Here is a 13210-nt window from a genome sequence, read left to right on the forward strand (position 1 = left end):
ACTAAATAAACACTAGCCATGAAAATAGTAAACTCTACAATATGAATGCCCAAACTTCGGATTGAGATTTCAAATAGAGATATTATTATTGTCATTATAGTTGGGGTAGACACTCATCACCAGGTTTGATTCTGATTTGATGGTAACCTGACATCAAATTAATCTTTTAAAAGTAGCATGACCCTCCAAGATAGTCCATTAGGTCTTCAATCCTAGGTATAGGAAACCGGTACCTAATTGTGATCTTGTTGATGTCTCTAGAATCAATGCACATCCTCCATGTTCCATCTTTTTTTGGTGCCAACGTAGTGGGTACAACACATAGGCTCAAACTCTTCCTAGTCAACCCCTTATCCAAAAGGTCTTGCACTTGCCTTGATATCTCCTCATTCTGACTAAGAGTCATCTTGTAGGCAGCTTTATTGGGCAAGGTCACTCCAGGGATTAGATCAATTTGATGATTGATTTCTCTAATGGGAGGCAAGTTATCAAGCATGTCTTTGGCCACAACTCCCTTATATCTATCCAACATGGCTTGAAATTCCCTAGGAATCTCTCCTTTCTCACCATTTCCTTGCTTGGACTCATCTTTTGGGTGTAAAACTAAAGAATAGCCTTGGGTCTCTTCTTCTTTTAGGACTTCCAAAAACTCCTTTCCACTAAGCAACATGACATGTGGACTAAAAATCTTCTCTTCCCCTTGATCAAGTAAAGGATCCATCCTAAACTGTCTACCATTCTTGGTAATGACATACACATTTTTCTCACCATCATGTTGTGCTTTCATATCATACTGCCAAAGGAGACCTAACAATAGGTGACAAGCATCCATAGGAAGGATATCACACAAGATCTTATCCTTATAGTTCCCCATTTCAAAATCTACCCAAGTTTGTTCATCTACTACTACATGCTGCCCCTTGTTAAGCCATGATACTCTATAAGGACTCACATGTGGTAACCTTTTCAATTTTAACTTCTCTACCATTTCTAAAGAAACAATATTCTCTGTGGATCCAAAATCAACAATCACTTTGCAAACCTTACCATGAGACTTACAAGTAGTTTTGAAGAGTGACTTTCTTTGTGGGGGCTCTTTGCCTTGGGGTATCTTCAACAACGTCCTCCTTAGCATAAGGCTTTCTTCATCCAAGGTGGGACCTGCATTTCCCATGGGTGAATTAACACTTTTTCCATCATCTTCTTGCACAAGTTGAGTCCTTTTTTTCGGTCCATGTGAGCTAGAAGCTTTCTTTGGTCATCTACTTATAGTGTGACCCACCTGGTTGCAATTGTAACATTTACCAGTGAAGACACTAGGTCCTTTGCCTTAGTTTCCTTTCCTACCCCTACCAAAAGGTCTTCTTCCCTCTAAAGCCTCCATTCTTGTTATTGAACTCTCTATTGGACTCTTGCTAGTTAGAATCACCATTTTTAAAAGGAGTATTCCTTCCTCCAAAGCCACCTCTACCTCTGAAATTTATGTCACCTCTTCCTCTATTATTTTGTTCTCCTCTCCTCTTTATCTTATCTTCCACCCTCAATGCCAATTGGAAGCATTTGTACATAGTGTCTGGAGCCATGATGTTGATCTCATCTTGGATATTTTTCCTTAACCCATTCAGGTATCTAGCCACCTTCTCCACCTCTTCTTCACGCTTCTTGGACTTAAGACTTAGCTTGTGAAAATCTTCGGTATATGCATTCACATCCAACTCCCTTTGTCTAAGACTTTTCAACTTCTTATACATCTGAACCTCATAGTCTATTGGTAGGAATTGGTCTTTATTTTGTTCTTCATCCTCTCCCAAGAGGATATCTTCTTCTTCCCTATGTTCACCCTTTCTTCCCGTAGTAGTGTCAACCACAACAAGGCAAACCCCTTGAGTCTAGACTTTGCCAAACTCACTCTTTTCTCCTCTGGGACCTCTTTGTACTCAAAGTGGTTATTGAGTGCTTCTATCCATTCAAGCACCTCTTCTCCATTCAGGCTATCGCTATAGATAGGTAGACTTTCCACATTATCCATATTTACTAATTTCAGGGCATCCAAGAACATCTTTTGACCAAGTTCCATATTTTGAGGGATGGCCTCCTTCTCCTTATTCTCCTCTTCTGATTCATCATCACAAGTTTTGTCCTTTCCCTTGGACTGTTCGTTCTCTTTAAGTTTATCTTCAAGCAACTCCTCTACCATCTTCTTGATGGACTCTAGGTTCATTGCCTTAGAAGGCATTGTAGCAGCCTCTTCTCCAAATTTTGAGTCTGACATACACTATTCCACTCTTGGTATAGCTCTGATACCAATATGATGCAGAGGGTTTGGGATGTTATATCACTTTCTTGGTTTTTACTCAAAAAGGGTCTCCAGTTGGTACCATCCAATGGACCAATTTCTTTATGCTTCTCAAGGTTTCTAGATATTTCCCTATATCCTTCCCAAAGATCTCTTCAGTCAGGACAATTGACAACTGATAATGAGTCTCCTACCCCTAAGGTTCCAACCCTTCAACCAAGGACGCCTAACAATCCCAAACCCCAAGCAAAAGGACCTTTACTCAAAAGGTGGAATCTAACATATGTGAGTGTTTACACATGTTTTATATGGTATTTTCACTAATATTGACCCCTTAGATGGGTGTTTACTAGCCCTTTGTATCTTTTCCTCTATTGGACCTAGAAAATAGGGCTACAAGCAATTAGCCCTCCACTTGGAATTTTCTTGATTTGTCTCACAACCTACCTAAAAAACCCCCTGAATAAATTTTATATTCTAATACCCTTTTGGGCCTTCTACAATATTCTAAACTTTTTCATCTGGGTTTTGAGTACTGATGGTCAAACCCTACTGACCCTATTTAGCCTCTTCTAGTCGGTATTGGGGTTTAAGCTCTCAAAAGCTTCACCAATCACAAAGGAATGAAAGGATAACACTTGCCAAGGGTCTACACTTCTCCAAGGGTCCTTCTCATTCCAAGTTTGGCCATCCTTCAATCTATTGTTCAAGGTTTCCACCCTCTTTTCCTACTGCACAGGCTTGTCACATGAGCGATGTCAAGCCTAGGGTATCATCTTAGGAAAGGAAAATGACACTTCTTGTCTCCAACACTAGCAGGAACAAATAGTATACATGTCAAATCAACATCCTCCCAGGTTTCAAATCAATCCCATAGAGAGATGCTGATTTGTGTCACTATTTGCATCCAAAAATGGATAGTGAACCTCTTCTACAAATTTCCAAATTTTTAATTCATACCCACCATTCACATGAAATTATGCAAGAATAGAAAAATCAAGAAAAATGCAGGAAATCACAATAACCGTTTTCTTTGAAGACAAGAAATTCATTCAATATCATCTCTCTCCAGTAGGCATCGTTCCTCTAGGATTATATCACACCAAGGAACTCCTACAACTAACTCCAAAGCATACAATCAACCAACTAACCATTGGGATAACCACATTTCACAATCGTGCAAAAAAAGTTGCTTAAGACAATAATGCAACTTTGCAACTTTTGTCAGCTTTCTACAATTTGGTCTTGCCTTCACACCAAAGGTCGAGAATTAACCTACCACTTATTGCAAACCCCTAAACACCAAAAATACATATAAAATGCCCATACAAGGCCTTTGACCAAGTTGACACACCTTGGGGTCTTAAGGCTTATTACACTACCTAGGCCTAATCAATAGGCTTTCAAACACACACATTGCACATTCTATTCCTAACATAACCATAAATGAAAATGATGTAGACACATGTCAAAATGAAGTAGACACATGTCCTAGTGCCCCTACACCACCTTTTTTTCTAATGCTTGCAATATTCCATACTACACAAATCGTATGGCCAATACAAACATATATGACTATCATAATGGCACCAAATCCAAAAACACCCTTGGAACAAAGTTAAGTTTCAAATTTTAACGATTTAGTAGTAATTTTTAAGGTTCTTGGGCCTTTTGAGCATAATGGTGTGGTCAGATTTCACCCCAAGTGCCCCAAAATTGTAGCTACATCCTAAATTTAAAACTAAAGCCCTTATCTTCAAACCCTTGCAAATTTTGCAATGATAATGAAATTTGACAAAATAAAAGCCAATTCTGACTTTCTCAACCACTCAACCCATGAGGTCAATAAAACCCCAAAAAGAAATCAACAAGATCTTCAAGACATATGATCACTCTCCAATCTGGGAAGATGTCTGTAGACCTAGATCTCTGATACCATGTAGGAGTAGATATGTGACTCCTCAACACCCCCAAGATTCCTGTAAGAACAAAATAGCTTCCACAAGAGAGAATGGCAAGATAAATTACATAACAATGTTTAGATTGATAATGGTTGAGTATGAATACAAATGTACACATGGCTTACTTATATAGGCGAGGTGATGAGGTAGGAGTACACATGATGTGGACATGTGTCTTAATCCTATGTGATGAGACAACTACCCTTGATACAAACATTAAATGCATGTGCAAATATTAAAAGCCTATGTGTCAAAAGTAAATAATGAGACGTGACCCCATTATAAGCAAACTTCTATCATGCCACCTAGGATAAATAATTAGGATGATGAACCTAACTTAAATGCAAGCTAGAACCTAAGTAAACTTAACATGTGAATAGATTCCCACTAATAATTAGTTAGGAAATAACCTCATTTACACTAACATTATATATGTAGGTATTTTGTTCATTATATAGGATTAGTTATTTATTATTTTACAGGCTATAGGTGTCAAAGTTTTCTAGCAATTCAAATCTTATTGGTCCTATAGACACTTTAAAACTTCCACTTAACTCGCATCACCTAATTCATCTAATGGTCACCTAAGTATTGCTTGCATCTAGTTCATTTAATCACCATATCACGCAGTAAACACAACACCACCCTATCACCTAACACCTAAAAAAATATTTAATTCTTAAGTTATTTAACTAATGTCATTTAATTATTTATCCCTTTTCATCCTCTTTAATTAAATATTTTTTTAATTATTTAATTAATCTATTAATTTATTTCTTTTATCCGTATTAATTAAATAATTTATAATGTTTCTTCTAGTTCGTAATAATTAAATAATTATTTTTAATTATTTAACTAGATAATTAATCCTCTATGATTAAATAAATTATTTTTATTTATTTAATTATTCCTTTTATAAATATATTTTCTACAAGCACATGAATCAAATTATATTAATTTAATTGTTTTTCTAACTAGTTCCTCATGCACATAAATTAAATAGTTTTTAATTATTTAATACTATTAATATCTTCATTTTGTCAAGTTCCACTAATATTCACTTTCAACCTTCGCATCAATCATTCTTCCATGCATTCCGCTAACTAAATCAAACAATCAACTAACTCCTATTTTTAGCCTTCAATTCTTCTTATCAATTCTTGACCATTAATCTTATGATCTTTCTCAACTACTCTCCATCGTTGATCGATATCAATTTTTTTTATAAATTTGACCTTCATACACCATCATTCTAATCACAATCTATAAGGTTTCGTGTTATCATATCCGAACTTGTTTGTTGTGTTTGGTGTATTCATTAAAGTGTTTGCTCTCCCCTTGCACCTAGTATGATCTTGGGTGATCAACAACCTTGTGAGTACACATTGTTTATGGTGAAAAGTGGAAACAACGATATTGAAAGACTAAATGAATTCAACCATAAAACCCTAGCCTAACAACAACAAAGATCCACCATAACATATGAAGATTACCTAAGACAATGCAAATCAAATGAAATCACAAAGATTATACCATCACATGTCCAATAGGGTTTGGATCTCCATTCTTCCTATCTCCATTGATCTTGCTTGATATTATTGCTCTCAGATTTTATGTGTACACAAGAGCTCAACAAAGAACGGAAATGTGGTTGCAAGTAGGCTTGATCACATATGAAAGTTTGAAAGTGTAGTCGGGTAGGGCTGATTAGAATGATTAGGAGATTAGGGTTGATAATGAAGGAAGCATCTCCTTATATAGAAGACACTATAAGAAAATGGAGGGATAAGATTGAGAGGTGTAAAAGATAAATGGTTGGCTATGATTAGAGGGTAGGTAAAAGAAATAATAAAATAATGAGAGGGTAGGTAGTGTAGGAATTAAGAGATGAATGACATGTGTCATAGGTAGAAAAGGCTAATTAATTAATTAATAGAAGTAGGATCAATTAAATAAATAGTATTTATTTAATTTAAGAAAAGGATGATTTAAATAAATAAAAGTATTTATTTAAATAAGAAATAAGGCTAGAAGAGGATAAATGAATTAATTAAATAAATAAAGATTTATTTAATTAATAGAAGAATTAGGCTTAAATAATTAAATACATAAAAATATTTATTTAATTAGACAGGACAATTTTAGGTGTCTACATTTTGCCCCTCTTTGAGACAATGCAACTTGTCGCGTTGTTTCAAAGAAGATAATATGAATTGATACAAAGTTGTCCCAAGATGGGAATGATATGCCCCCTCGAGAGATTGGACGAAAATGTCTGAAAAGATCACAGACAATCTCTCGATAAGAAATAAAGGGTAGAATGGACTGATCGGATAGGATAGAGTGATAGAGTCACGGGATAACGAAGACTGACACGGGAGACTAGGGCTAGGGCTAGGGCTAGGGTAGTCTATAAGATAGACCACAAGGGGAAAACATCCTCATTGTCATCCACACATCCAAGAGATCAGAGTGCAGAGAGAGAATAGAGCAGTCAGCACCGATGGCATTGGTTCACAGATTCGATCGCGTTCGCCGATTAGAGAGCCGGTGAGTACCACAAACCCTCCTTGTACTTTGTCGCATGAAATGTTGTCATAAATGCATGTTAGGTAGCACATTTAATGCTTTTTAGAATATGTCAAGCGGGGGGGAAAATGTTAAGGCACATTTGTGTCATGAATGCGCGTTTATGTCTTCAAGGTTGAATCGGCAGTTCTGTGATAAACATACGTTGTCGATTGGATAAGTTGCTGAGAGGATACACTCAATCAGGTCCTCTAGGGAAGACTAGAATAGCAGATAGGGCTAGGATTGACAATTTTGTGATAGAACATACGTTGCCAATAGGGAAGCTACTCAAGAGGATACACTTAAGCAGAGGCCCTAGGATAAGATAGATCGAGGCACTTTGTGATGAACAGGGAATGCCAAAACATAGTACTTTGTGATGAACAGGGAGTATTAAAAAGAGCAGCACTTTGTGATGAACAGGGAGTGCAAAAAAAAATGCAATACTTTGTGATGAACAGGGAGTACCACTATGATAAACAACAACACTTTGTGATGAACAGGGAGTGCCAGTAGGATAAATGGCAACACTTTGTGATGAACAGGGAGTGTCACTAGGATAGAGTACCATAACCACTAGCATAAAAAGCAGCATTTTGTGATGAATAGGGAATGCCACTATGATTAACACAGTTGATTTGCTTGACTGCAGGAGGACCTACCTATGCTGGAGTCATGAGAGAGATTCTCGTCGACTTAGAGTTTGCGAGCAGAGCTGACAGTCGAGGAGAGAGCAGCGGTTCAGGCTATGGGCCTATGACATATTTTGTATGTGCCTGAGTTTCGAGTGAACATGGGGTTGCTGACTGCGCTGGCTGAGAGATGGCACTCAGAGACTTGTAGTTTTCATTTACCGATGGGTGAGATGACAGTCACCTTAGAGGATGTTTACAGGATTCTGAGGATATCGATCAATGGAGAGTTAGTACCCTACGATCGAGATGGACACAGGGATGCACTGAGACGAGTGTTCCAGGATCCGGGATTGGAGATGAGGGCTGGACATGTGGCTTGGGATACCATGACACAGATAGGATTAGCACTACCAGCAGTACTAGAAGGAGTGATCAATGGGTTCCTTTGTTCAGATAGGGTGACACGAGGATTGGCTGTAGGATGGGGGAGGACTTTAGAGAGGGATACAACTAGACTCAAGAGATAGCTGAGGGATAGTGAGCAGGATAGGGATCGAACTATTCAACGCTATATAGAGGTTGAGATACCACTGAGGGCAAGGAGGCAGGCAGCAGAGGACATAGGGGTCAGATACGCCTATGCTCTGCGGGCAGAGGAGGAGATAGGCTACTGGAGAGACCTATACTATGGAGCAGTGCCACCTGAGCAACGGGCTAGGAGCTTTTGTAGACCATCGTGGACTGCGACGACCACTAGAGGGAGAGACAAGAGACATGCATCTAGTGGTGGGGTCATGCATCCTTCACCACCACTAGATAGAGGGGGCAGGAGAGATGATCCTGGGGCGGGTCCTTCTAGGGTTCAGACTCTGTCGAGGCCAGCTGGCTCTGAGGGAGGGAGTTCATCATAGCCTAGAGGGCTCCCTATGTATCAGTTTTGTACCATTGTGTATGATGATGTAGACACCTTCGGGTGATTGTGTAGCCATATGTATTTTGACATCATTGTATCATGACACTTATGATTTTTGATATATATATGAGATGATTCATCCTTGCAGAAGCTATATGCATGTGTACCTATGTGATGAGATGTTTCTATGTGTCTTATGATATGGATGCAAATATGTACATGATGAAATGCAATATATTTTTTTGTTCTTTTTATGTTTTAATATGTTATGTAAATGCAAATGTGAATGTATGAAATGAAGATGAATATGATAAATGCAAATAACTATTTACATGATGAGAATGTAAAATGTGCTAACATGTGTTGTGTGCAGGATATGGTGCAATTGTGATATCTATATGTATGTATGTATGTATGAAATGCTAACATGTGATAATGCAGGTGCAAAGCTATATGAAATGCAAATATTTTTGGCATGTCATTATACTCAGTCATATGATAGCGGGCTACACGGACGTGGGAAGGATGATGGAGGTCAATCAAGAAAGGGGGATGGAAGATAGAAGATATGGAAGTGAAAGAGCTTCTTGTGCGTTATCATCATTGAGCTTATTATGGCAAAATAGGTTACCCAGAAAGTCATTATACCCGTTTACATGGAGATCAGATAGTCGCAAACAAGGAATGCCCCAGTTCACACTAGACTCATAGTATCCTCATATCCTTGGACAAGTCATAGCATTACTAGGAGACAATCTGCAGACAACAAAGAAAAATAGGTGACGATACCCCATCCTTGCCTTTCTAGTCAAAGACATCATGGAGATAGAATCTCTAGTCAGAGACATCCCAGAAAAGCTAAAAGACATGTCACCAAAAGATATAATCAAAAGAAAACCAAGAATCGACACCAACATCCATTGTAGTCCTCAGGTTTAGTGTCTCTTGTCACTTGTATAAGTCTATTTTATTGTGGTCACAATGTTTACTTTCACAAAAGGATAGATAGCATTGAACCATAATGTTGTCTGAGTATGTTGAAAGATTTGATTTGTTGAAGCCTATGTTGAAAAATTTGATTTGTTGAAGCCCATTGTTGCTACTACATCTCATTTGAAACTGACTAAATCCATGCAACTGATACTTTATTGCGGAGAAGATGGAACTTTATTGCGGATTGGCGATGCAAGTGTTGCTTTATTGTGGATTGTGCACAGATAGACTGAAGAAAATTGGAAGAAACTGTACTCCTCAGAACAGGCGATGCTCTCAGTTCCACACCCATCACGAGACTTAGGATTTGTAGCCACAGATAGGAGCTGATTTATTATGGATGGAAAGGGGTAAGAAGGAATGTTATTATGAATGGCTAACCAATCTTGGGTAGATCAATAACAAGCCATGATGGGAATGGGTAAGTTTGTTATGAATGGATAGGTTGTGAGTGTGTGCAGAGTGAAAGGATGAGATGGAATTCTGAAGGAGAGAGGAGCAATGTCTCTACACATGGCGTCGGTGACCCGGTTTTCACCATGGTACTTGCCCAGGGCACCACCGAAGTGATTTTCACCGTTGGACGAAATTTTTTTCTTTACTTTTTTTTTTTTTTTTTGTGTCACAAGGCGCCTGTTTGCCATGTTTTCACCAAGTAACAATTTTTTATTTTTATGATTTTTTTGTATTTTTGATTTTTTTTTTTTTTTTTGTATTTTTGAATTAGGATACTCTGAAGAGCTATGTGTAAAACCTGCAAAGGTGCATGATGTTGATAGGATCCTCCAAAGGTTCACCATATGGAGTTGAAAGTTGATATGCATCAGATCCATAGACTGTCGTGATGATGTAAGGACCAAGCCAATTTGGTTCAAAATTGCCCTTCTTCTCTCTGTCTTGTTGATTTTTAGGATTTTCATTGAGAACTAAGTCACCTATCTCAAATGTGCGAGGCTTCACCTTGTGATTGTAGTTGGATTGTTCCTTGACTAAATGATGTGTAGCTCAAGTGACTGTCTTCCTTGGTAAAGGAACTGAGATAGAATTACTAGTGTGTGGACTACACAGACCCGTATGCGTGTCACCCGAAGAAGTTTGGGCACCCCTGATAACAAAGTCCTTCGAGGAAGCTCCATTAAAGGTCCATGATGTATTGCCAAAAGGGAAAGGATGTTTGGAACAAGTGGATGAGTTAGGAAGGCTTATGATTGTGAAAAGAAGTGAAAGTAGGATAGCATGATGGAGACTTAGGATCAACAAGTGTTCTTTTTGACTTGAAATTTTAGAACTTTTGCCCCTAGTTATTTTGATATTAGGGGAGATCAACTCTTGTTCTTTTTCTTTCATAGGATTTTTATCCTTGACTTTGATTTTTGTAGAGTCCAATAGCTTTTGATTTTGATTTGAACTAAAGGACTTCTCTTTATTTTTGACTTTTAGTTTTTTCTTTTCAAGGCTTGATTTTTCGTCCCCAATTAGTAAGGGCTTTTGTAATTCTTGTTGATCCAAGTCTAGGAGAGGAGTGGAAATGGAATGAGCGGATGAAATGGTAAGGCTATATGGTTTCTCAAGAGGGCTGGCAATATGCTCAACAAATTCTTTGCTAGAACCACTCTTAGGAATATTGATATCAAGAGTTGCTTACACCACTAGAGGAGATTTGCATTCAGACTTAGTAGCCACAACACTAGGTGGTTCATACCCAATTCCTTGGCATTGCAAATTTTTTGTAGGTTGTCCTTGTTGACTTAATACCTTAGGAGATAGCGGGAGTTGATCAACATGAAAGATATACTCACCACATCCCATGTCTTTAATCTTGAACTTGTCTTTGATCTCTGCTTGTTTTGATGTAGAAGCTTTCAAGGATTCTGGATCCACATATGCTAATGAAGGAATAGCTTCTCGATTGACTGGAATTGTTAGTTCTGATCTAGGTCATAGATTGTTGCAATATATGAATGGATTTGGATCATCTTTGACGGCTATTTCAAATCCATTGTGTGGAAACTTGATACATCGATGATATGTAGATGGGATTGCGCTCATCTCATGAATTCATGGACGTCCCAAAAGTATGTTGTATGTGAGATCGAGGTCTAGGGCTTGACAAACCACATCCTTCGTAATTGGCCCTACTCTGAGAGGTAAGGTGATTGTGCCCTTGGATGAGCGCTCTTCATCATCATATGCCTTGATGGTAATTTTGTTTGCAGAATTCACAACCTTATCTGAATATCCCAATTGTATTATAGTGTTCAAAGTACATATATTGAGACTAGCTCCTCCATCTATCAAGACTCGTTTTATTCGATGTTTGTGTAGGAAAGCTTCAATGTGTAAAGGTGTATTATGTGGTTGGCTCATGGAGGCATCGTCAGCTTCTCTGAATGTAAGGGAGTGTGGAATGGAAAGGTATCCCACCATGGCTTGAAACTAGTCCACATTCAGATCAGTGGGGACGGAAGTGTCTCTCAAAGTTTTGTCAAGAATGGCCTTATGTGCAGGGGATATGCGTAAGAGCTCAAGGATTGAGATAAGTGTGGGTGTCTTCCCTAACTGTTCTACAAGGTCATACTCAGGTTTGATTGATGAGGAAGCGATGGTTTTAGTTGGAGCACCTTGCAAAGTGAATTTACCTCGATGAGTTGTAACATTACATTCAGAGGTAGGTTTGGAAGAAGATCCAATACCTTTTAGGACAACCTTGGGTCTTTGGGTAGAATTCTCAGGCGTTTTGTCCTTGATGATAATGGTAGAGACATAATTGTCCATCGAAATGTGATTGACAATTGAATCATAGTTAGAGGATGCTCTGGTATAGTTGGTCTGCTCATCTGTGGCTTTAGCTTTTCCCTTGTCATGTTTTGGGAATGGTTCCTTAAACATTTCATGTTCTTGATTGGATGAGTGTCCTTCAATCTCAATGTCACCTCTATCAATGAGATCTTGTATGATGTTATTCAGCTGATGACAGTTTCCTATTTTATGTCCCTTGCTTTTATGATATTCACAGTATTCATCGTCATTCCACCAATTTGGTTTGACCTTTGTCTCATATGGAGGCATATTTGGAATTGTTATTATCTTGTTTGCCACTAGCTTTTTGAAAACTGACTCTAGTGGTTCTCCCAATGGGGTGTACTTCATGATTTTGAAGTTGTTTGAGTATTCACTTGATTGTTTGTAGAGCTTGATCCCGAAAAAATAATTTTGGGTCGTACTGTATTGGCATCAACAACACCATCATTGACTGTGTTCTTGTTTTTATTCCAAAATCTTGGCTTGTCTTTTCCTTTAAAGTCCTCTTTGTTTTCTTTGAATATTTTGATGATGCCTTGCTCAATCGGGACCTTCTTTGTTGCTAAGCCTTTTTCAATTACGTCCTTGAAGGTGGACAAACAAGCTTTTCTCAAGTCATAACCAATGTCTTTGTTAACATTCTAGGTGAGCATCTCTACCATTTCTTTTTGTGGAATTTCACAAGAGCATCTACTGGCTAGATTTCTCCATCTTTGTAAAAATGATGAAAAAGATTCTCCATCCTTTTGCTTGGTGTTGCACAAAGTGGTGATTGATATGTCTGTCTCTATGTTTTATGAGAAATGTTGGATAAATGCCTCTGCTAAGTCACCCCATGACTTAATTCCAGGTGGGAGTTGGGAGAACCATTCCATAGCTTGATCACCTAAGCTTTGTGGGAATAATCTCATCAAATATGTCTCTTCTGCTGCTACCTCAATGCAAGCTGTGAAAAATTGTCTTATATGTGCCTTAGGATCCCCTTTTCCTCTGTACTTATCAAACTTAGGTGTCACAAAGTGTATAGGAAAAGGAGGCA

The 13210-nt window shown here is 38.1% G+C and overlaps 1 protein-coding gene across 1 annotated transcript in view; it reads right to left on the bottom strand.

Moving 5' to 3' along the window:
• The window catches only part of LOC131029563 (uncharacterized), a 43897-nt gene extending 41625 nt beyond the window's left edge, over positions 1-2272 (bottom strand). Inside the window, exon 1 of the mRNA XM_057960073.2 lies at positions 2014-2272. Within this exon, the coding sequence (XP_057816056.2) occupies positions 2014-2272 (259 nt within the window). The remainder of the gene's footprint in view (positions 1-2013) is intronic.
• Positions 2273-13210: the final 10938 nt, after the last annotated feature.

The sequence above is a fragment of the Cryptomeria japonica genome, chromosome 3, assembly GCF_030272615.1.
Source record: "Cryptomeria japonica chromosome 3, Sugi_1.0, whole genome shotgun sequence".
Taxonomy (NCBI): Eukaryota; Viridiplantae; Streptophyta; class Pinopsida; order Cupressales; family Cupressaceae; genus Cryptomeria; species Cryptomeria japonica.